This window comes from Rhineura floridana, chromosome 14 (assembly GCF_030035675.1).
Source record: "Rhineura floridana isolate rRhiFlo1 chromosome 14, rRhiFlo1.hap2, whole genome shotgun sequence".
Lineage (NCBI taxonomy): Eukaryota > Metazoa > Chordata > Lepidosauria > Squamata > Rhineuridae > Rhineura > Rhineura floridana.
Window position 1 is genome coordinate 12714435 of NC_084493.1, and position 25054 is coordinate 12739488.

Here is a 25054-nt window from a genome sequence, read left to right on the forward strand (position 1 = left end):
TCTTAGAGGAATACAGTGGCTTGGTTTGCAAGTCAAACCATGGTTTTGCACAAACGCTTGGGTCCCCAGAAAGGAGATCACAGTTGCTTTGCTCCTCCCCATTGGTTTTGCTGTTGCACTGAGCTAAGCCATGGATTGTTTTCCAAAGCTGGACTCATGGTTTAGGTATCTTTTTTGTGGTTTATGGTTCATGGTTTGTCTGGGAGAGCGAAACTACAAACCCCAGATTTGGATGACATGCTAAGCCAAAATATGGCTTTTCTCATCGTGGCGCAGCAGCTAAACGACAGGGAGAAGCAAACAGGCCACATTCTCTTCTCCCAGAGTCCACATGCTTGCGCGTCTGTGTTAAGCCATGGTTTGGCTTAGCATGATTTGTAACGGTTGAGCTATGTATACAGGCATACCCCGCTTAACGTCGCTTCACTTAACGTCGCCTTGCTATAACATACATGCTCCATACGTCCCCATACCCCGCTTAATGTTTGCGCGCTTCGCAATAACATACACTTTATTGGCATGACGCCGCTGCCATCTAGTGGTGATTGAGTGCAGTACGAGTGAAGACAATTGCTTCACTTAAAGTTTATTTTCGCTTAAAGTATACTCTCCGGTCTCATTGCGAACATTAAAGCGGGGTATGCCTGTAGTTTTGTTGTAGCATTATTACAGGCTTTTAAATAGTAGCTCACCTGTTCACCTATCATGAATGAGAATTGCCTCCTGATGGCCAGTGTTTTTGTACACTGGAGAAGAGTTTATTCTCTTTGTTTTTTAAAAAAATATTTCATGTTCCCCCCATTTTCCACTCAGTCATCTCTGCAACCTTGTGAGGTAGGTTAGGCTATGCATGGCCCAAAGACATCCAATGAGCTTCATGACTGAGTGAGGATTTGAACCTGAGTCTCCTCTATTCTAATTCAACACTTGAACCGCTACACCACCCTGGCGCTTTCCCTGTTTTATCTCTTTGATGAGCTACATATGACTAAAATATGTATGTGTAGGCAAGTGGGCTAGTAAAGAAAAATGGACCTCCTTGCAACGCTGTATTAACGACACAGTAGTGTTTTCCAGAAACATGGTCAGATCTTGAAATATAAAAATTCTCCTTCTTGTTCTGAAGTGTCAATACGAGTTTTCCTAAGTCCGTCATCCAGCAGAGGCAGGGCAGTCATGAATGGGATTCATGCACGAAAGGTAGGAGCTTTCTGTTGTTTGACTAGACATTTCTCACGTGATACATTTATAATTTCCAGAATCTTGGAAAGAACGTGAACATGACATTGTATGCACCACCCGTGCCAAACTTTGACTACAGCATGGTGGTTATCTTTCTGATCGCTGTACTCTGCGTAGCAGCGGGAGGCTACTGGAGTGGAATAGCAGAGCTGTAAGTTTACCCTTCATATATGCTGGAATGGGAACAATTTTTTGGTTCTCTCTCAAACCGTTCCAGTGAGGTTTGTTCCTGTGGGGATTGAGGTCCTGGAAAATAAGTTATATCTCAAGGGCATAAGATGGTGAAATCCATAATTAAGTGACTATTTCCTCCCCAGTTTCAACAGGACATTTGAATAGTGCAGCTTTGTTTATCTGATTCTGTTATTAAACTGATGAAAACTTCACAATCAAATGATGTAGTAGGTAGGCAGGTGCTGCTGTGAGTCTTGTGGTGCTTCCAGACAGGCCCTTACATTGCAAACAGGTCATTCAGATCTGATTTTTTCTGTGTGTGCATTTGGCAAGTTAGTTTCCATGCATTCCCATTTTTTCAGTCCTAATGTTTATTGCTATTTCACCACTTGCCGTCCACATGAGGGGAACTTGAGGGAATTTATCTGGGCTGTGTTTTTCTGTCCCTCCTCTCTCCACTGCCTTCCCCTCCCCACCACCACTGTTTGCTGTGCATGCACGCAGGTTTTTCTGCACCTCTGTGTGCACACCTTAAAAAAAATCCAGGAAGTGCCCAAGAGCAATCATTGCCAGCCTTATGCAGCCAGTTACCATGTTTCACAATGGGCAAAATAGAGGTTTGTGCTTGTGGGGGCAGGGAAGTATCTATATCTGTTTGGTTTTTAATGGGTAATATTCAGTGCCAATCCTATTCAAAGTAGACCCATTGAAATGAATGAATGCAAGTTACTTGTGTTTATTAACTTCAATGGGTGTACTGTTAGTAGGACTAGTATTGAATACCACTCAATGTTTTTAAAACAGATTGAGGTCTTGTGCAAGAGTGATAAAGTGGTGGTTTTTACTATTTATTTTAGAAGAAAGCCTGATGTATACACTGTGATTACAGTCTTCTAGGTAACCCCTTACATTTACTATTTAGACTAGAGATCTTCAGAAAATATCTCCCCTGAACTGAGCATGTGACAATCAATGGAAATAGGTATCTTTTTGTTTGGCATTGCGGAGGGGACCTAAAATGGCTAGGTTGAGTTCAGGTGAGGAGCAAACAGATGGCAATAGAGACCACCCACCGAAACCTCACCACACACATGACAAACGCTCCCTCCCCCAATGTGCTAATGAGCACTTGCATCAGCAGTGACTATAGCTGTGTAATGGACTGTATTTACTTACTGGATCTTCTGTGCTAAGGTGTAATCCAAACCAAATGTAGGGGGAAAAAGTATGGGCAGTCATTTTGATGACGACTGTGGTGTGTGGATGTCGCAAAAGAAATTGTGGGCATGAGCAGAATCAATTCCACAATAGACTTCCTTCTGGAAGTGTCTTTGGTTGGCCACTCTGAACAGCACATTGTGCCTGGTGAGTGAGAGAAGGTGGTGGCGTTGGTCAGTGCTGCACAGCTCTGTGCTCTGGTTGGCCTGGGGGCAGCGTCAGCTGGGGAGGCCCAAAGTAGAGGCTTCTCCTCTCTGATCCACTCTGGGTGGATAAAGAGGGTCCCTCATCTGGGCACTGACTAGAGCTACTCTGGCTTGTTTGTGGACTGTTGTCACTTGCCAATCCTGGGCAGAGCTGCAGGGAAGGTGCAGTCAAGAAGGAAGGAGGAGAAGAAAAAGGGGATGGCTGCATCACCTTGGGGAAACAGCCCAATGGAGCCTGGGATTTCCCTTTTGGGTGCAAGCAAAGAGTTGAAATCGCTGTGGGCTTTGTTGGCATGGGCTGCATCTTCTGCCTGCCATGAGTCGCACTGCCCAGGTCAAAGGAGGATGAGTGGTTAGGCAGATGGGGTCTTTTGCATGCCTCTTGCCAGGGGGACTAGAAGGGCTTTTTGTTGTTGAGCAGTGCAAGGTTTGAGCATGGGCTGGAGCTTAGGAGGAAGGCTCTTTGGTGGCTACTTGAAATGACCTTGTTATGTCTTCCCCATCCACAGATCAATGTGCCATTATATATATATATATATATATATATATATATATATATATATATATATATATATATATATATATATATTAACAAGGAAAGAAAGAAAAAAGTGGACGGGACTGGAAAGCGATATGCACAGTGGCATATAGTATAATGTCCCTTACATCTGGCAGCACTGAGCATGCTTGGGTGGAAATTTGCAGATTGGGGGATATGACATTCCCTCTCTTCCCTGCTGAGGAGTGGACTGCATATTGTAGTGCAGAGATTTCTAAAGCTCCCAGTTCAGGGATCCCTGGCCCCAGAGGCCCCTCTGCATCAACCCCCTTCCGTCAATTTAGTATGTTTGTTTACTAAATTGATTAAAACATTGCAATTAAATGACATATAAGAACTGCCAGCAAAGTGTTCTTATTGTGTGCATCTTGATGTGACATGTGAATGAAAAAGTGAAACCTAACCAAAAAATGCTGCTAATAAACATTCTTATATGATTCAAGACAAAATTTGATGTCTAAGTTGCTAGGCACCAGAAGTCTAATGGAGCAAACCTAGTTTGATTGTAAGCTTGTATGGCCTCCCCCCCAAAAAATCAGGGTCTACAAAGTCTGATTGGACCTAATTAATGACCTTGCCCAGTGCATTAATTAGGGATGAACTGAATAGAGACGAGAGCGTCAGTATCTCAGTAAAGATGATTTATTCAGGAGTATAATATAAATACGCCTCAAGTCTCCTGCTGATATTAGACTGACATTTATTTTGTAGTGTGTTCTCTATGGAGATGCTTTTGGCACAATGTGTGGAAAATTCTGTTGGCACTGATCAGCTACATGGACTATTCAGGAATAATCCATGAGCAGGATACTGGATTTCCTGGAAAATCTATGTGGAATTTCAAGACTGATGCTTTTAATGGGCATTTCTTCACTAGAACCACTACGAAAGTATTCCTGTAAGGACGCTCCAATGACAAGTATCTTTCATGATTGAAACATATTAAGGTCATATTAATATGAACAAATGGTCTGATAAATATTGTCTACACATGCCTTCACATAAATATATCTTTAAATTATGAATCTTGATGTAACTTTCTGAATTTATTTATTTATTTATTTAATTACGCTTTTAAACCGCCCTATAGCAACAAGCTCTCAGGGCGGTGTACAGCAAAATGAAACCACATTTAAAACCACATTTAGCTTACAATGCCACTGAAATTTTTGATATATTGAAAAAAGCCAATCCATCACGAAAATGGAAACAGCCAAGTATTGACCCGTGTTGAAAATGCTAACAAGGTACACTGAGACAAAGTATTATCCTTTTTGGTAGTTTTCTAATTGCTTATATTTACCCCCACAGTGAGAATCTGAAGGTGGTTCCAAGCGGGGGAAGCAGTGACTCAAAGAATGAGGAAAATGTGACTTTGACTCCTGTGGCCATTGTTGTCTTTGTTGCCATCTGTTGTATTATGCTAGTCTTGATGTACTACTTCTACAAATGGCTTGGTAAGGACGTTTTTGCATTTGCCCCGGTCTGATTTTCTTGATTTGCTACGCTTTCTAAGGGCTGCTTCTCGCCGAACTGGTTGGCTGTGGCTTGGATTGCAGGCAGGGGCTGCCGTGATTGACGGCTCCATATTTAAATAAATAAATAGAAAACATGTTAGGGAAAAGCATTCTAATCTACCCTCTTTCCTGATATGCCTCCTTTTTTGTTTGTTTCAATGGAGGAGTCTGGAATGGTTTAGCCCCAATTTTAGGTTTACAGCCTCAGTGAAAACTGACCCCCCCCCCCGGCTGAACTGAACACTGAACCGCTGTATATAGTCCTACGTAGGATATGCCTTCTGTTCTCCTTCTGTTTGTCTTTATGTCTTCAAGCCTGTGCTCTACTTTTTCCCCCACAAGGAAGCAGTTGTTCAATGGAGATATATTTATTTATTTACTGTGTTATATTTATATCCCTCTGTTACAAAAGGGCCAGACCTTCTAGTCTGAGGTCTACCAATACAAGCCCCAATTCCCTGTACTGCTGGTTAGGAATTGGAGACGAGACCAAGTTCTCAGAAATTTGCCTTTATTGAACCTTTGCAAGGGGAGAGAACACAATCAAGTGAGCTCTCCCGATTAAGCTGCCAGTTATTACTTTTATAGGCTAGTACGCATCTCATGCATAATCAAGCTGTTGTGTCATAAACATTATCATTAAAGCATTACAACATCAAAGGATATTGCTAATCAAAAGCAAAGTTATATTTGGGTACTTTGCTATCTTGGTCTTTTGCAGACATCTGTTGTCTCATGGTCAACTTCCCGGTTCCTACTCCTAGTTCCTCTATCCTTGACCTTCAGTCTATGCAACCTAAGCATAATAAAATGATAGCCAAGCTATGTCTTCCAGCTAAGCCTTGTGCTCCTCCAGCTAAGCCTTGTGCTCCTTTCAAAGCATTTCTTGTAAGCAAAGCATCTTCATTCTTCAAACTGAAGCAGAAAGCCATTTATTCCATGAATACTACAAAATGGCTGGTCTTTATTCTACACCTCCTTTCCTCCAAAGAGCTCAAGATGACATTCACAGTTCTCCCCCTCCCTTTCCTCCGTATTTTATCCTTGCAACAACCCTGTGAAGTAGGTTAGTCTGGGAGTTAGTGACTGGCCCAGGGTCTCCCAGATATATGGTGATATGCCACATTTTTCCTCAGCTCTTAATTTTCAGAGGAAAAATTGTGTTTTCTCTCCACAGAGGACTGAGACAACTTTGACAAAATTGGTAAGGCTCTTCCTGTCACGTTCACATTTATGAATCTGCTGAGGAGTGATAGTACATAGATGTCTTTATAGGGGAGCTAACCTTTGAAATTCAGGTAGAGAGAGCATGGAGCAACAGAAATCCAGAAGGGTTCTGTTTGTAATGAATAAAAATCCCACCATTTGAGCATAACAGTAATAACGTTTAGTGTATATATTTATTTATTTATTTATTTATACCTTGCCTTGAGGCCAAAGGCCCTCAAGGCGGCTTACAAAAAACACAAATATAAAAATACAATATAAAACACATCAATAAAACAATACAATTTACAAAATACAATTTACAAAAGTTAAATAACTGCACTTAGGCTAACAATGTAAAATGAGGGGAAAAGGGACAGGGAAGAACAAGGGGGAAAGCACGCTCAGGCACCAGTTCTTAAATTTCTTATCGTGACCAGCTGGAATGGAAGCAGGTAGCCTGATAGCATGGTGGCTACTGGAGAGGGCAAGGGCAGCTAGTCGCTCAGCAGAGGCGATGAAACAGCTCACGGGTGGATCAGCTTTGGCATGGAAACAAAACACATCTTTGCTGCTGAAGCCACGATGCATCCTCGTGCTTTCAAGCCTGTAAAGCGCTTCACGTACAGCTTCGTGTTGTAATACAGTCCTGCGAAGGAGCCCATTTATTATTATTCCTGAGGGGGCTGAGGCTAAGAGAGTGTGTGCTTGCCTAAGAGCATCCGATGGGTTCGTGGCATAGGTGAAATTCAAACCAGGGTGGAGGGAAGGGAATTGCAATATGAGAGAGAAGCTCTTTCAAGGCTTCGTGGTTTTGCTTCATGTCTGAGCAAGTCCAATTTGAATCCTCAGGAGAGCACATAAACGCAACGGTGACTGCAATCCTAAACACGCTAATTAGAAATTAAGCCTTATTGACCTCAGTGGCAGGGGTTACATCTAAGCGAACATGTTTAGAATTAGGATGATTATCTAGAAATACGAATGCTTAAATATCCATCTGGGCATGAGTGATCTTTTTTTCTTCTTCACTGAATTTGTGACGGCACATTTCTGATAGCACTGTTTATACCAATATATCCTTGCTTTCCTTTTTTTGTCTAGTATATGTCGTCATTGCAGTTTTCTGCTTGGCATCTGCAACGAGCCTGTTCCACTGTCTTTCTGCCCTAGTTAGAAAAATACCTTATGGACAATGCAGGTAGAACCTATTATTCCATATGACTTTTTAAAATTGGCTTTGTGGCTAATAAAAATGGTCTTATTTGGTCTGGCTTATGGCTTGCAAAATTAAAAGTTTGGTGCTGGTGTTATGTTGATGGTTGCATGTTTTATGTTAGGGAGAGCCAACCTGGTGTCCTCCAGATGTTGTTGGATTCCAGCTCCTATCATCCCTGACCATTGGCTTTGCTGGCTGGGGCTGATGGGAGCTGGAGTCCAACAACATCTGGAGGGCACCATATTGGCTAATCCTATTTTATATTATTGACATTTAAATTCGTTTTATTTGGAATTTGTTAGCTGTCTTGAAGATTTTTGAAAGTATATAAGATAAAAATACTTTAAATAAATAAATCCAACGAAGTTAAACTCAAAGTTGATAAACTGAGTCTGAATCATAGCAAGATGGAGGTGCTGTGGGTTGGTGCTTCCTGAGTTCGGATACTTGGTCAGTTGCCTGCTTTGGATGGGATCGTACCTCCTCTGAAAGAGCAGGTCCATAGTTTGGAAGTGCTCCTGGATCCGTCTTTGTCACTGGAGGCCCAGGTGACCTTGGGGTGCCTTTTACCAGCTTTGGCTGGTGAGACAGCTGCAGCCGTTTCTGGACTGGGATACCCGACCACTGTTGCCATGCACTGGTAACCTCCAGGCTGGATTACTGTAATGCGCTCTATGTGGGGCTGCCCGTGAGGTTGGTCCAGAAGCCGCAGCTGATGCAAAATGTGGCGGTACAATTGTTCACTGGGGCAGGATTTCACCAACATGCCACCCTGCTGTTGAAGGAATTGCACTAGCTGCCCATTAGCTACTGGGCCAAGTTCAAGGTTCTGGTTTTGGTGTACAAAGCCCTATACAGCATGGGACCAGGATACCTGAAAGATCGTCTTATCCCTTATATACCCAGTTGATCACTGCTCTCTGCAGGTGAGTGCCTCCTGCAGATACCATCATAGGTGCCATCATCTTTTTGGCACCTACTGAAGTCCTTCCTCTTTCAACAAGCCTTTTAAGTAGAGCTCTTATCCCAGTCGGCGTCTGTGTTGGAATTGCTTTTTAAGATGTTTTTAAAGCTTTTTTAAAAAGATGTTTTGTTGTTTTTAGTGTTTTTGTTTGCTGCCCTTGGCTTCTTCTGGGAAGAAGGGCGGGACATAAATTTAATAAATAACTTAAATCCATTTATTTAATTGGGTGTACTCCGAGTACGACTGGGTCAAAATACCGCCCAGTATATTTATGGTTCCAGGGTCATTGTAAACTTTATTTGGGTTTTGCGTCCTTCATGATGTGCTAAATAAATTTCATTTTGTTACACAGAGGAAGAACCATCTTTCTGCACTTCACCATTATCCCACCTCTCACCTTACTCTTTCTTCAGATACCTTGTATTTTTAAGAGAAGAAAATCCCTTTATCTGTGCTAAATAGAAACACCAATCATAACTGGTCATAAATAGTACTAATCTCAGCCCTGTAAATTTTCACAGACAGGAATAATAAATTCATGGTGTCAGTGGAACCTATTTCTACATAGGAACATAGGGAGCTGTTTTCTAATGAGTCAGACCACTGGTCCATCAAGCTCAGGATTAACTACATCGACTGGCAATGGCTCTCCAGGGAATCACCCAGGATCCTCTCCTGGCCCTATCCGGAGATGCCAGGGATTGAACCTGGAACCTTCTGCATGCAGTTGCTCTACCACTTAGCTACAGTCCTTAACTATGTAAATATTATACTGTGACTGGGGTGGAACACAGGAAGCTGCCTTATACTGAGTCAAGCCATTGGTCCATCTAGCTCAGTATTATCTACACTGACTGGCAGGGTCTCTCCAGGATTTCAAGCAGGATTCTCTCCTTGCCCCACCTGGAGATGCCAGGGATTGAACCTGGAACTTCTGCAAGCAAGGCAGATGCTCGACCATTGAGCTATAGCCTTTCCCCAAGATTCCTTGCAGAGGAAATTGCTCTGGATGATGCCTGTGTCTAGTAGACTGTCCTTACCAGTTTCTGCTAGAGAACTAGGTATAGTATGTGCTGCATTTATAACAAATTACTTTGCCATTTTATTCTTAGGTTTCCATGCTGGAACAAATGCATCGAAGTGAGACTCCTTTTTCTCGGTGTAATGTGCATAGCAACATCTGTTGTTTGGGCGGTGTTTCGGAACGAAAATCGGTATGTGAATAATTCTAATATTCAGAATTGTAATGATGATAAATGTTAGTTTTATTGCTTTCTAAATCTTTGTTGCCTTCAAAATATTTAGGCCAGGATCCAAAGGCTATCTGTATAGGAAGGCTTTTCGGCCTTCTCCTTTTTGTCTCCTTTTTTCTTCTGCCTCCCCAAAGCATTGCTGCCAAAGGTCAGGGGACCCTCTGGGGTAGCATTCCATGGGGCATTAGAGGCTACTGCTGCGTGAACCTCTTTGAATCTTGGACTTAGAGTTCAATCATGTACATGTTTACTCCTAAGTCAATCCCACTCTATTCAAGGGGGCTTACTCTGTCATAAGTGAGTTGAGAACTGTAACCTTAGTCTAGCAAAATATGTGCAAAGTTTTGTCTCCTTGTTTTTTCCTGTAACAAATTCATTTTTGTTTTAGCTGGGCCTGGATTTTGCAAGATCTCTTGGGGATTGCTTTCTGTGTGAACTTCATTAAAACACTCAAATTGCCCAACTTTAAGGTACAGTAAACTTTCCATCTAGCTAAAAGACATTACAGATCTGAAAGAGAGAGTGCTACGCTGGTCTGTTGCAGAAAATATTGTCCCAAGTTTTGTAGCGTGTGTTAGTTGGCTAGAGCATCTGATGGAAGTAGGCTCTTGCCAAATAAAGCTCCTAAGCCATATAATTTTGGTTTTTAAATGTGCCACTGGCTCAACTGCCCATTATTCAAATCATGCTTTGGGGGATTGGAAATGAGCTTGTAGGCGTATGTGGTTTTCTTTCTCCTCGTTCACGTGGCATCACTTTTCAGTTTGTAGTTTATTGCTAACCATAGTTTTCTACAATGCTCAGGTTAGCCAAGCATGACTTGTGCTTGCTTTCAGTGCTGGCAAAGTCCTTCTCCCAGGACCATATGAGCCAAAGTCTTGACTCAGGCTTGTTCCAGCTGATTCAGGTAGCTTAAACCATGGTTTAGCATGAGTGGGGAACCTTTGACCTTCCAGATATTGCTCATCTACAATTCCCATCAGCATTACCAAGCATGGGCAATGGTAAAAGATTATGGGAGTTGTAGTTCAGCAACATCTGGAAGGCCAAAGGTTCCCCGCACCTGGTTTAGCGTTATGTGCAAACACTTTGAATATCTTTAAGTATTGTGGTATGATTATGCTATATCTTTTTAAAGATTACTCAGATGCTTTATAAAAATAACATGGTTCTTTGTTCTCTAGTCGTGTGTGATTCTCCTCGGCCTCCTCCTTGTATATGATGTATTTTTTGTCTTCATCACACCATACCTTACAAAAGTAAGTGTGCAGATTTATAACTTTTTTCATGAAAGCATACCAATATTGTACATATTTTAAGCGTACTGATTTTACGAAGAATTCTGCGCCAGTGCAACAGAACAATTTGTATGTGCAAGATCTAGACTTTGTATGGCAGTGTGTCACAGTAAACAAAACAGTAATATTAAAAATCGTAACGTATCTAGAAATGAAAGCAGGATAGAAACAGCAGTAGTAGAGGAAGCAGAAGGGGTAGAGTCAGCAAAAAAAGGTTGGTTCCATTTCAAAGTCCTGGGCAAACAGGAATGTTTTTACTTTGCGCCTAAATGAAACCAACATGGGGGATAGCCGAATGTCGTTTGGAAAGGAGCTCCAGGCTGCAGTTAAATGCCCATGAAGAGAGACGTGAGAAAGTAGAAGGTAAGAACGTTGTCTCACTTGCATCTTAACATTTAAAAAATTAAGAAGTAGGATTCTCATGAGAGTACATTCAAGCTTATACCTGGCAGTTCTAAAGTTGAAAGGCGAGTAAGCTGTGGAGCCTTGGCTGTTGCTGAGTATAGTTTCATGCCTTTGAGTGGCACTGTGATGCCATAAGATTAGACTAACCTCTGGATGTTGTGTATTGCATAATTCCTCCCAGATAGTCTACAGGGCCTGTAAGTCCAGTGCTTTTAAAGCAACTACCAAATTGCCTTAGTTATCTTGATTATCAAATTAAGGAAGTAGCATTTGAAAAGAACACAAAGTTAATACACAGATATTTGAAACTACTTTTTTAACACACTGAAGTTCAAATTGTTCATTGGCCTTTTCCAGTTTTGTTGTATGCTTTTGACTCTTGTGTAACTGTCGAAATTATGTTAAAATTGGTACCATCTCAGACTTTTTTGGAAATTATTCCTGTAGCAGAATTTACCCACCTCCTTCTGCATCAGTCAACTGTGGTTCAATTCTTGTTTTTTAAAAAATTAAACTTCTTTCATACTAATCTGTACACTTTGGATTATGAACAGATTCTGTTTTCTTTCCATGTGTTTCATTTTAAATGGAGTTGCTCAGGAATGTACTGGCCAAGATATAGTGAAAGAGGATTATGTTCGATTTTGAATGTCTAATAATGCAAACATTTAAAAACCATGCACTTGCTAAATGAATGATTCAGTATCTTGTAAATGAATGATTCAGTATCACAATACTTATTTAAACTTTCAGAGTGGAGAAAGTATAATGGTTGAAGTTGCAGCCGGTCCTTTTGAAAACAGCGAAAAGGTAGGCATTCAGTCATTTAAAAAATACATAATTTCTATTCATGCTATGTAGGAATTATAACATTGAGTTTTCATAGCTACTACTGCAGTGAGTTTACACTAACACACAATCCAGGCAAGGTGTAGCATTTTGAAGTCCTTTTGACTTTTTTTAGGTGGGAGAATTAAGGATCTGCTTAACTGTTTCCCATTCATACCAGATGGAATATAAAGTGCTGCACACACCTGAATTCCTCCCTAAATATCTTGGTATAACATGCTCACAGAATATAGCCAATTTTTTCCTACTTTCCTTTAAAGTATTAAATGCTTGTTGACTTGGGTTTGATCCTAGAATGATGGAAACTTGGTGGAAGCCTCTGCTGAGCGGTCAGCTCCTCATGAGAAAGTAAGGACTGTATTTAAGATACGTTCACTGGATTTTGAATAGCATCCTCTGAAAATGAATAGCATATGGGTGGGCGGAGGAGGAATCTTTTCTCTCTCTCTCAGTCTCTCTGTGTCCATCCCTCTCCTAATTTATTTCTTCAGGGCCTGGATCTCAAGTCTTCCCCAAGCACTTTTAAATTCTGATATACTTCTTTTCTCACTTCACGTGATGCATTTTCTTAACATTCTTGTGCCTAGTGTCTGTCTGCATTGTCCTCTTGGCTTCTCTGCTTGGTTATAGTGTACACACTCAGCATCTTGATTCCTGTTTTCTTAACTCAGGTCCTTCATAATCTGAAGTTCTGTGTAAACTAGTAAATAATTCTGCTAAAATTGAAATCTTTCTTTCTTGAATGTCCTTTGGATTGGATTGATGTGGGGTTTTGAAAACACTGTTTTGCAGTTGCCAGTGGTAATCAAAGTGCCTAGACTGGTATTCTCTGCAACGATGTTATGTGCAATGCCATTTTCATTACTTGGATTTGGTGATATTGTTGTACCAGGTAAGTGTCTTTTTTTAACAACTAAGGTTAACTAAGTAAGAGAAAAAACAAAGAGCAATGCATATAACCCAACTTCAAAAACCAAAACAGGAAACCAGTTAAGAAATAAAATACATAAAGACTTTTCAGACACTGTAGAACTGAATATATTACATTTTATAACCACAAAAATTAAAAACAAATATCTTGTTGCATGAAAAATAGAGAAACAAATGCTTACATGTGATAAACACCAATGTCTAACAAGTAGCAAGTGTGGTTCAACTAGGCAATGGACAAAATCTGGAAATCCTGTCGCTAAAGTTATTGCTAATAATATTTGTAATGGGTAAAATGAGTTCAGGGCAAAATAAGCAAAGAATCTTTTCATGTAATGGCTGTGTGACTCTTTAGTGCAGCCTTTGCCAACCTGGTGCCCTCCAGATATTTGGCTGTCCTGGCTGTGGCTTATGGCAGTTGTAGTCCAAAGACTGCTTTAGCCCGTGAACTGCAAGTTTCTAAATCATTCTGTCTAATTTTAAAATACGTTAAAAATAATTTTTACTGGATTCTTGCTCCATAAATGTTCTTTTGACTTTTTTTTAAACTTAACCTGCTTTTCTAACTGTGAATGCACAAAGTGACTTACAGCGAGAAAAAAATTAAAACGTAAATAATAAACAAAAATCATTAAAACGAACTGCTGGAGTTCAGGAATGTACTCACGAGGAATGTACTCACTTTGGAGGGTCACTGTGGACAAAAATATTATTATTATTATTATTATTATTAACTGGATTTTTAAAATGTATTTTATTTAAAGCAGAATTTTTAAAAAAATCTAAATTTCTCTTCAATAATAATTTGGCTAATATTCTGAATATAAGCATGTGAACCTTATGGTTAATGAACCAGTTTGTGTATAATGCTAAACCATAGTTTAGTATCGCAAGCATGAGCTCCCCCTCTGCTCCAGTGCAGCCTGAAGGAAAAAAACCCTGAAGCATTTACTTCTATTTTCAGTTTAACCATGGTTTGATATTCTGTCCAAACTGGGAGAAACAAGCCAAATTGTGATTGATGATTCTGGCTTGTTCAGATAAACCAGATAATTTATCTGCGGATGGGGGTGCAATCGTCTGGGGTCTCTTACTTTTTGGGGGGCAGAGTCCCTATGTCTCCAACATTCTGTGAGCCAATCAGCATGAAAGGGGAGTCTGTTAGCCACTCAGAAGAGTCTGTCATTATGAAGAAGGTATTAACAAGGATCTCATTCTCAACCCAGCAGCAAAAAAGGGGGGGAAGGGTGTGGCTCTGACTAACATGAGGGTCCCTGCACTTCTGCATTTGCCACTACGCTACTGTCTGCAGATCCTGCTGACAGGGAGAAGCATTATCATGCCCTGACCTCCCATCAGTGCCATCACTGTGCTTACTGGGAGGGAGGGGTGAGGTCAGTGTTGTGCAGGTGTATCGACAGAATCCATCCAGCGCTCTTGCTGCACCACACCAGTATCCCTGCTGCCCGCCCCTCTTCCTCCTGATAAGCACAATATCGCCACTGATGGGAGGCTAGGTGTGTGGTGTCACCCCTCTCATGCAGCCACTCTTGCCTGGTTCAGTCATAGCAAAAACCTGTTAGTTGAAATTGCTTCTGGCTTCCTTGTGACTGGGCTGGAGGAGAAGGAAGCCCAAGGGTTGTGTGCATTATACTAAACTATGGTTTAGCAATACATGCAACCCAGACCACAATCACACTGAAACAATGCCCTACACCAGATATAGTGAGTTAAAGGAGGCTTTTCTATGTTAATGAAGAACCAATTTAATCTTCTCAAATATGAATATTTACATTTTTCCTACCAAACATTGGCATTTTATTTTCACCTGATGAAAATCATATCCTCCAGTCTGCCAGACCATGCTTTGACTACCAGTCGTGAGCATTTCATTCTTGTTTGCCGCTTTTTCTTTTTGCAAGGGTGGGGCTGGGCCAAGGCAGAGCTAAGTGGAAAAGAGCAATGGAAAGAAAAGGAGGAAAATATTTCAATGCACACGTGGTGCTGGTTGTCAGAAAGACCCTACATGGGAATATTGTAAATAAATTATGCTATAAAGTTAGCCATCAAGCAGTGCGTTTATTTTCTAAAATTAATAAAAATCAAGTCATCTAAGAAAATAATATATGGTGTTTCCATTCTGTATGGAATAGTGTATGGAGAGTATTAGCTGTAAATTAAAAATTTTTACTGGTTGTATTTGCACCATTTTAAGGAAATATATGAAGTATCATTGGGAAACTTGATTTAAATCAGTGATTTAAATCAATCCATCCTGCTGGAGAATCCATGGTGGGAGCTTAAACCCTGTAGCCTTCTAAAACAGTAGCTAAGGGGGTTTTCACAAAGGGGGAAACAAGGAGGCCCCCCAGCCTACTCTGTAATTTGACCACCCCTATTTATTCGTAAGAATGCATAGGTGAGTGGCCTAGGGCGAATGGTGATTTTGCTGGCTTCATTTACTTCCTGACAAACGTTTCTGGTTTTGGTTTTTTAGGTCTCTTGGTCGCCTATTGTCACAGGTTTGACGTTCAGACAAGCTCTTCCTCTGTGTATTTCATTTCCTGTACTATAGGTAAATAGCACTAATATAACTCTTAATAGACAGCATATTAACAATTTGTTGGTGATGTGTCTACAGAATGAAGCCATGAACACTAAAGGTGTATGTTACTCAGCCGCTCTCTCTTGTAACGTTTGTCTCTTTTACAGCTTATGCTGCTGGCATGTTGATCACATTTATGGGTCTGGCCCTAATGAAGATGGCACAGCCAGCCCTTCTCTATTTAGTACCATGTACACTCATTGTCTGCACGCTACTTGCTTTGTATCGCAAAGAGATGAAAAAGTTCTGGAGTGGCAACAACTATCAGGTAAGGCAAAGTGCATTTTGGTCAGTATGCATATAATTTGTTCATTTTTTAGAATATAGATGTGGTACAGATTGTACTTACAACATTTATTTACTGCTTAATCGTTAGCATTTCAAAGGAATGTTCATAAAAAGAAACCATCCAGAAAATAAAACAATGAATGGTATATCATAAAACGGAGCATTACATTAAAATGCCTGCAGTAACAAGAGAGTCTTAAGGCGCAATCCAACTGCTGTTCATGCCGGGCTGAGGGGAATTGAATATGACGGACCCATAGCTGAGCCAGCTGGGTCCCAGCTCAGCCGGGCTATGCGGGCATCAGTCCTTCATCCTGGCTTAGCTGTGGCTGAGCAGGGACCAGGCTGGCTCAGCCGGAGATCCTCGGGTGAAGCCCAGCCCAGTGTAAGGGGAGATGGCAGAAGGTCTGAAAAACGAGCGTTCCAGGGGTGTGTTGGGGGAGGGGCCAAGGGGGGAGCTTACAGTATATCCAGGTCCTGTTTAGTTCCCTCCTGTGGTCCAGCCAGTACGCTGGGAAAAGGGGTGGCGGAAGGAAACATGTATTTTCTTTCCTTCCACCGCGCCCTGCCAGCATAGCCAGTGTCCTCCCCTCCAAGAGGCCTCCGAACACAGGTGGATGTAGCGCCCCTTCCACCAGCTCCACCGCTGCCGGCTTCACACCTGCTGGCCTCCAGCAAGATGGATTGCTCTGCCCTTATTGCACCTAAAGTTCAGTGAGGAGGGTGCACCTGTCTAATCTCAGTCAGGAGGAGGTTTCTCAGGCTTTGGTCCACAACAGTGAATGCATGGTATACAGATCACTCAAGTATTTGTGGTGCATATTTTTTTTTAACTAATGGCTGTTTTTAAAAGAATGTGGCTCTTGCATAACGCAAGGTACAAGGAGGGGGTTGAATGTGAATGCTTGTTCACATCAGGGCTTTTGAATTTGTATATATTTGAATACCCAGTCCTCCTCTATACTATTAGTAGTTTAATAAACATAACGGCTTGCATATTTTGTATATCTTTTTTTTTCCCTGGGAATAATCATAGAGCCATGTTTGAGCAAAATAGGAAGAGTTTTCCTTCTTACAGTGAAATTGACGAAGTCCTAGTTTTCATTGAGATGACACAGCTGTATATGGTCTGTACTATTACAGATTGCAGGTGGGGGCTCACATGACTAAATGCTCTTTCATTCAGAAATATTCCCTCCACACGGAAAGGGGACATGTCAAGGTGCAGGCTAGGTATTCTGTACGAAGAGCGTTTTATTAAAGGATGATGATTTTATTTTTTCTGTTTCTATACTGCCTCATATCCAAATATTTCTAGACAATTTAAATCACAACATCCACAAAATTAAAACTTTGGTTGTATAGTTGTTTTAAGTGGCAGTTAAAAGCATAGTTAAAAGTAAAGAGTTTAAAATGATGCTTAAAATGTCTGTTTGAATAAAAAGATTTTTGCCCAGTGCCTAAACGATAGGCAGTTTCACCCAGCTCCAACTCCGCTAGGGGGAGTTTTGCACAATTGAGGCACAACTGCAGAAAATGCCCTCGCTCTGATAGACGTGTAGTTGCAGCAGGGTATTGCCTGGTGATCTTAATAGGCAGGCAGGTTGGTATGGGAAGAAATCTTCATTTAAGTACATGGTTCCAAGCCATTTATGACTTGAGCTACCAGGTCAAGTTCAAGGTTCTGGTTTTGCTGTACAGAGCCCTATACAGCTTGGGACCAGGATACCTGAAAGATCGTCCTACCCCTTATATACCCAGTCAATCACTACGCTCTGCAGGTGAGGGCCTCCTGCAGATACCATCTTATCAAGACGTCCGTTCCAGCATAGGAAGCAGACCTTTAGTGTTGTGGCACCTACCCTTTGGAATTCCCTCCCCTTAAATATTAGACAGGCACCATCTCTGTTATCTTTTTGGCGCCAACCTAAGACCTTCCTCTTTTAAGCCTTTTAAGTAGAGACCTTATCCCAGTCTGCATCTGTGTTGGAATTACTTTGAAAGATGTTTTTAAAGCTTTTTGTTTTAAAGTCTTTTGTTTTTAAGATGTTTTAGGGTGTTTTTAGTGTTTGAGTTTTTGTTTTGTTTTTTGGCTGTCCTGGACTCCTTCTAGAGGGAAGAGTGGGATATAAATCTAATAAATAAATAAATAAAGTTCCTAATACCTGACTGTTTGGTTAGTGGTTGTTGAAGGTGGGCTCTTGCCGTAGACAAACTGCATGGATATCTGATGAAGACATTAGTCCTGGTTGAACCTCCTTTCTGTATTTAGAATGTTGATCAGAGAAGTGCAGCTTTTACAACCCATAGCTTGTATGGCATTCAGTGTGTGTTCAGATTCCCAGAGTCTGAGTGAGTCAAGGAAGCTCTGGTAAATGTCTTCTCAGAGAGTACTCAAACATGAAATATTTTGAATCTGAATAATGTATTTGCCTTTGTTTGCTACCAAAGGTTGCTCTAAATACTTCAGCCTCAGCTCTTAGCCAACAAACAGCTACTCATACCTCAATAAGAAGCTTCATTATTTAGAAGTATTATGTTGCCATAGTAATGGTTTCAAATGCTTTTCTCGGCCAGCTCTTTTTTGAAGGATTAAAATGGCTCTGACCTTTGGACCTTTGTGTCAGCTTGACTTCACTTGGAATGAAAATTCAGCCTTATAATTTTGGAATCTGAGTGCAGTTCAAATATTGTGCATAGATTAATGAGACCTTCACTCTGGCCTTGATGTGCACAGCTTCAAGAATTGTTCTCATTACATTGTATCCCATCTATCATGAGCTTCAACAAGGTTGTGAGGTATATATTTTGGTTGTGCGGGCTCAGCAAACTTGTGGGTTTTCATGTATTTATTTATTTATTACATTTGTACCCCACCTTTTCTCTACGGAGCTCAAGGTGTGGCATACATGGTTCTCCTCCCTCTCCATTTTATCCTCACAACAACCCTGTGAGGTAGGTTAGACTGAGAGATGGTGACTGGCCCAAGGTCACCCAGCAAACTTCGTGGCTGAGACGGGATTTGAACCCTGGTCTCCCAGGTCCCAGTCTGACACTCTAACCATTATGCCACACTGGCTCTTATGAGATGTCATGAGACTACCAGGCATGTACATTTTTATTTTATATATTTTTAAAAGGGGAAGAGGGACAGCAATTCAGTCGTGTTTGTGCTGTCCACAGCTGGCTAGCAAAGGTACTCGGTTCACCTTTTTATTGGGAACATAGGAAGTTGCATTAGATGAGCCAGATGGTTGGTCTGTCTCGCTCAGTATTGTCTACACAGACTTGCAGTGGCTCTTCAGGGTTTTCCAGGGCTGTGGAGTTGGTATGCCAAACCTTCGACTCCAACTCCAATTCCCCTATTTTTCCACTGTCCGACTCCGACTACAACTCCTCTATTTTTCTACTGTCCGACTCCGACTCCACCCAAAATTGCTTCTTGTCAATCAAAATTTATTTGGAAGTCAGAGTCGGTACATTTCTACCGACTCCAACTCCACCCAAAATTGCTCCCGACTCCAACTCCACCCAAAATTGCTTCCGACTCCACCCAAAATTGCTCCCGACTCCATGACTCTGACTCCGACTCCACAGCCCTGGGGTTTTTGGCAGGGAGCGCTCCCAGACCTACCTGCAGATGTCAGGGCTTGAATCTGAGATGTTCTTCTTACAAAGCAGATGCTCTGCCACTGTGCTATAGCCCTTCCCCGTCCCCCAAATTGTTTTATTATTGCTGTGTTTGCCACCCTGGGTTCCTTTGGGAGGAAGGGTGGGATATAAATAGAATAAATAATACCTGGAGATGTTGGGGATTGAACCTGGGACCTTCTGTGTGCAAAGCAAATGCTCTACCACTGAGCTACAACCCTTCCCTAAGACATTAACACAGATTCTGAGCAAGCATAATTGATTTACTGTTGTTGTGTTTTTAAATGTACATATATTATACATGTGTAGTTCCATCCATCCGTGGTTGGCAAAATGAGTACCTGGTATATGCTGGGGGGTAAAGAAAGGCCGGGGAAAGAACTGGCAATCCCACCCCATATATATGGTCTGCCTATAAACGTCGCAAGACGTCACCCTAAGAGTCGGAAGCGACTCGCACTACAAGTGTGGGGACACCTTTACCTTTTTAGTTTTAAAATAGCCACCTTAAGGACTGTTGGTTGAAAAGTAAGTTATAAATGGAAACAGAAACAGACTGGAGATGGTTCCCAGAATAGGCTGGCCATTGGCCATTTCATCTTGATCTGCTGCACCGTGAACACTTTGTGTTATTTCACACTCCCCTAGCAGTGGCCCAGCTGAGGCTCATTTAAGGTTCCTTTGCATGCTCCCAGCAGCGTTGGCTCATGTCCCAAATGTGCAGTGTAAAATGTGACTGTGCTTGAATTAATACTTGCATGACACAAGCTTTCTAGAGTCAGCTTTCCCTAGAGAACTTCTTACTTGTTTTGCACCGTTCTTCTTGCGTATTAAAAACAAGTGACTGTCGCCAAGGCATTGAACTCCCAAAGGATACGCTTCTTTCAAGGTGTGATAAGCAATCCTGCTGATTCTGAGTTGAAACTCCTGCTTTCTCTCCCTCTTCAGTCTCCGCCCTCCCTTGACATGTTCACTCACACTTGATAGAGGCAGTTAACGCATACTCTCCTGGAACGTTTTGAGAAATGGTTGTTCCAGTAAGACCTTGCTCCAATAACAGGTGTACTGTTGCCTCTAAAATGTGGTATATTTCACAGTTTTTCTTTGCATCAGGTCAGCAGGGACAGGGCAGAATTACATGGAAGCCTGAGATTTGTTTCCCTTTCTGACTAGATACAGAAATAAACCTCTGGCTCAGGGCCTTAGTTACTTTTTGGCTTTGACCTTTGTGGAGTTTGTCCAAATCCTTTGCTCAAATCTTTGGAGGCTGCAGCACAGGCCACGCCTGCACCATACATTCAGAACACTATTATATCACTTTAAACAGTCATGGCTCGGATGATACAGAGAATCAGAGATTATTGTTGTTGTTGTTGTTGATTTGTACCCCGCCTTTGGGCCAAAAGGCCCTCAAGGCGGCTTACAAAAAAAATAAACACAAATATAAAAATGCATCAATAAAAACAATGCAATTTACAGAAAGCAGCAGTTACAACATCCAATAAAATACATTAACAAATCACAAAGCAAAACTTCTCTCCTCTCTCTTCTTGGCCTTCTAAAAAGGGCCCAGGAGAAAAGGTGGGAGGCAAACGCCCATCTCCAAACCGGCAGAGAGAGACACAAAGCAAGAAAAGCCCCTCTAGAAAGATGCAATTGTGGATGATTTATGTTTTCTTCTGGATTGACCTGGCATTAAATGAAAGCATCACCAGACCAGAGGGCAGGCTGACATGGCACCCTACATTCCAGTTGAAGGACTAGTTGATGAGCACATTCTGTGGCACCGCTTTGTATTGTTTTTTGGATTGAATGTACATGTGGTGAAGCAGTGATTGGAGTGCCCCATTACTCACCTGGAACCAAGTCTACCTCATCGGCATAAAATTGCCTTTCTGAACAACTTCAGCGGTGTGGTAAACCAGGATCTTTTCAAGATGGGGATTGGTTAGCTAGATTTTTTTTCTCTATCCATTGTTCAGCCCTGCCTAACGATGACAGCATCGCATGAATCAGCCCAAGAAGCCACATAATTGTTCAAAAAGCCTTGTGAAAATAACCCATAGTTGTATTGAGTTTATATCCTCGAATGAAAGTGGAGGCACTGTACACATTCTCAGCTAAACTTGGACTCAGTTCTGCAACATGTATAAATTGTGCAGTTTTGACATGTCCTTAGTTTGCACCATTTTACTTCTGCTTGTGATGAAAAAGCACAATGAAACCATGACCGCTTTAAATGCTACTCAATACTCTGGTTTCTTGGAGAGAATGCACCAATTCCCCACATGTTTTCAAGCGTGTCTTCCAGTCACAAGGGCTAGAAACTTGCTTTTGTAATTTAACATGAAAACTGATTTGTGGGATGCTGATTTCATCAGCCAGTACTGTCTTCTGTGCTTGTCCAGATCTGGGCAGCCCACACGCAGCCCTAGCTCTAAAGTTGCTTAATTGAGCACAACATTGCCCCCTTCTTTTTTTGTCTTAGTTTATGCTTTGCATTTTAACTATCATCTGATCATCCTCCAGCCTATGTCTGTTTATTTTTGGCCCAAGATGGCAGCTTTGTGTTTCATTCTTGCCAGTATGAGAGTCTAGCGACATTAGATAACATGTCAGTGTGGAGCCAAATTCTGCCCTTCAGTCGAGGTCAGTGAAGCGCTTATCTCTGTAGACCTCTTTGTACTGCTTCCCAGATACGTAAGGTATTAGTAGTTCATACGGGTGTATCTGAATTCAGAAATTGCCCAAGCTCTTCTGCACTATTACTCAGGGTATGTGAGCAAATATTTTGCCCTTCTGGACCATCCCTTTGATAGCATTCTTTAAAAATTGCCATTGTTGATTCTGACTCCCCTGAAGTAGCTTGATTGTACAGTGGGGCCGTTCACAGCCCTCCCTATCCACCTCGTGGCCCTGATCTGTGGGTCCATCCCCAAAGTTATTTGGGAGCAGGGCTAAGGGTTTTTAAAATTAAAACTATGGTTGCAAGAGGGGGAAAGGTGATGCTACATCTTCACTACCACCACCCTGACTGAGAGCAGGTGGGTACCACCAGCTCAGGATGGAGTCGTTTTGCTTAGTGGCTGGTAAGCAGGACAGTTCCATCCTGAGTGTTGCCGGTTGCTGCTGCTTCACAAGCAGCTTCTCCGCATGCAGGGAAGCCGCCCGCAAATGAGCCATGAGCAACACTACACAGAATGAATCCTTCTGCTTATCAGGTGATAAGCAAGAGGATGCCCTATTGTGGGGTGCTGCTTCTTTGCATGCAACGAAGCCACTCGTGAATGGGGTTTGGTGTGTGGGGCTTGGGGAGGCCTGGCAGGAAGGAAGAGAATTTGGGCAGAAAAGGCAGGCACCTGCTTTCTCCCACAAAGAGGTACCCTTCCTGCCCAGGCCTCCTGCTTCTTCCTGCCCTACCCCCCCCCCCCGTAGTCCCAGATCACTCGGAGCTGCTGTACCTGATGTGTAGTGATCAGGGCTATCTCAACCTGACTCAGCCAAGGACCAAACACCACTGAAGAGGCCCGATTTGGCTCAGGCCTTGGGCCTCAACCAAATACGGAGCACAGCCCTATCGTACAAATTTCATGGATTGCATCATTTTGAAAGGAGTAGCTAAACCTTCAAACCACTTTCTTACGACTTTGGCAAGCTTATCAGGTTTTGAGCTGCGTAGAGGGGCCAGCTTCAGCATGCGGAAGTCATAAGAGCGGGACAATGTTGTGTTTTGGAAATGGGCTTTCCGGATTACTTTTGATGCCTTTTTTTTTTTTCTCCTCTGGGGGAAAAAATGGCAGCTGCCCATGGGAGGTCTTTATGAAAGCTACGATTGGGGCAGCAGTGTGTCCTCCTCACTTTCATGCAGATGAGCTGCACTTTCCCCCCCACCCCACCCCATCCCTTCGAGCTGTGCGAAATGAAAGTTCCAGGTAAAACCAGAAACCAGAGAGGGTGCATAAATCTAGTGTAAGTCTTTAGGGAGATGATAAAACGAGGCCAACTTGGCTTACATGTGACAAGTCTGATAGCCAAGTGTGGCCTTAACGTGGAACTTCTGTCACCACACAATGAACTGGCCCTAGCAAGGACACCTCCGTTCATCCTTTCGCTCCCTATCAAGGCAGCATGTCGAAAGAAACCTTCCAGTGGCTGTAGTGGCCGCCAGTTTCTGAAGGAGCTGTGCCTCGATGTCCTCCTTCCTCCCAGGGGAGATGATGTTTACTCATCCTCACAGCAGTGCTCTCTTTCTTGTTTCTTTTGGAGGGAACAAGAAAATCCAATGGGGACAATCGGATTGTGGCTGGAAAGAAGATCTTGAGGTGTGGCTGCTTTTTAACTGCTTTAGGACTAGCGACCACTGGGATGCTTCTTTCTGTTGGATGTCTCATTAAGAGGCAGAAGGATGAACCGAAGGGAATGTTAATATCCCTCCTTCTCCAGCGAAGGGAATGTTAATATCCCTCCCTCTCCAGCGAAGGGAATGTTAATATCCCTCCCTCTCCAGTGATACATGTATGGATTCCGAGATGTTTCCGCTGCAAGTCAACTGCATGGCTAAATTGGTTCACATTTGGCTCTGTCCCATCATACAATAAGTAGCGTATCCAGCTGTGAATGTGCTACATGACTCAAGTCCACTCCACATCCGTACCTTTTTTTTCCAAAAAGTGTTATGAATTACTGCACATAGGGAACTACTTGGCTCATTAAAAACACATGCTTTGCTTGCAAACGTAAACGATGCGTGGCAATACTGCCTTAAGCTCTTCTCTGCTCTTTATTTCCATTGTGAATGGCAACCTAGATCACTCACGTCACCCTAGTGTAGCTAACCGAAATGGCTTTTATTTTACATTTAGCATTCAGCTACCATCTTGGCCCATTTTTGTTGTTGTTGTTGCTTCTTTTGATTGCAGGCTTCCTGACAGATATATTAATAGATTGTATAAAAGCACTTTTGATGAAATCATTCTTAGTTCTTGTTTTTCCGCTAGACAGTGGGCAGACATTTGCCCACTGCAAGAAAAATAATGAGCCATGCTGAGTATTTACTTTCTGGGGAATCATGGGTTTTCAGTTTCCAGTTTTTTTTCCAACTCTAAATCATTAGCTGCTAATTCTGTAAACCAGACAACTTTCCCTGCTTTCGTGCTCAATGTTGATCAGTAAGTGGTTAGGACAGCCTTTCCCAACTAGTGGGCCACGACATGTTGTTGGACCACAACTCCCATCAGCCTCAGCCAGCATTGCCAATGGTCAGGAAAGATGGGAGTTGTGGTCCAACAACATCTGGTGGCCCGCTAGTTGGGAAAGGTTGGGTTAGGATGACACAGTATGTGAATTTCATAGCTTAGAAGATATATTAGGAATAAATTGTGTAACATATGTTTAGCAGTTGTAAGGAAATACGAAGCATTACATCACACACTCCTTATTTGTGCAGTTAGCCACGCATTTCTCCCCATAT

The 25054-nt window shown here is 42.1% G+C and overlaps 1 protein-coding gene across 6 annotated transcripts in view; it reads left to right on the forward strand.

The window, feature by feature from the left end:
- The window catches only part of SPPL2A (signal peptide peptidase like 2A), a 42127-nt gene that overhangs the window by 14255 nt on the left and 2818 nt on the right, over nucleotides 1-25054 (forward strand). For 5 of the 6 annotated variants that reach the window (XM_061594977.1, XM_061594974.1, XM_061594975.1 and 2 more), the window contains 11 exons: nucleotides 1260-1393; nucleotides 4711-4856; nucleotides 7227-7323; nucleotides 9418-9519; nucleotides 9947-10028; nucleotides 10743-10817; nucleotides 12015-12071; nucleotides 12405-12458; nucleotides 12903-13002; nucleotides 15538-15615; nucleotides 15753-15913. In XM_061594977.1, coding sequence (XP_061450961.1) covers nucleotides 1260-1393; nucleotides 4711-4856; nucleotides 7227-7323; nucleotides 9418-9519; nucleotides 9947-10028; nucleotides 10743-10817; nucleotides 12015-12071; nucleotides 12405-12458; nucleotides 12903-13002; nucleotides 15538-15615; nucleotides 15753-15913 — 1086 coding nt within the window. The remainder of the gene's footprint in view (nucleotides 1-1259; nucleotides 1394-4710; nucleotides 4857-7226; nucleotides 7324-9417; nucleotides 9520-9946; nucleotides 10029-10742; nucleotides 10818-12014; nucleotides 12072-12404; nucleotides 12459-12902; nucleotides 13003-15537; nucleotides 15616-15752; nucleotides 15914-25054) is intronic. The other variant, XM_061594979.1, reaches the window with a different exon arrangement.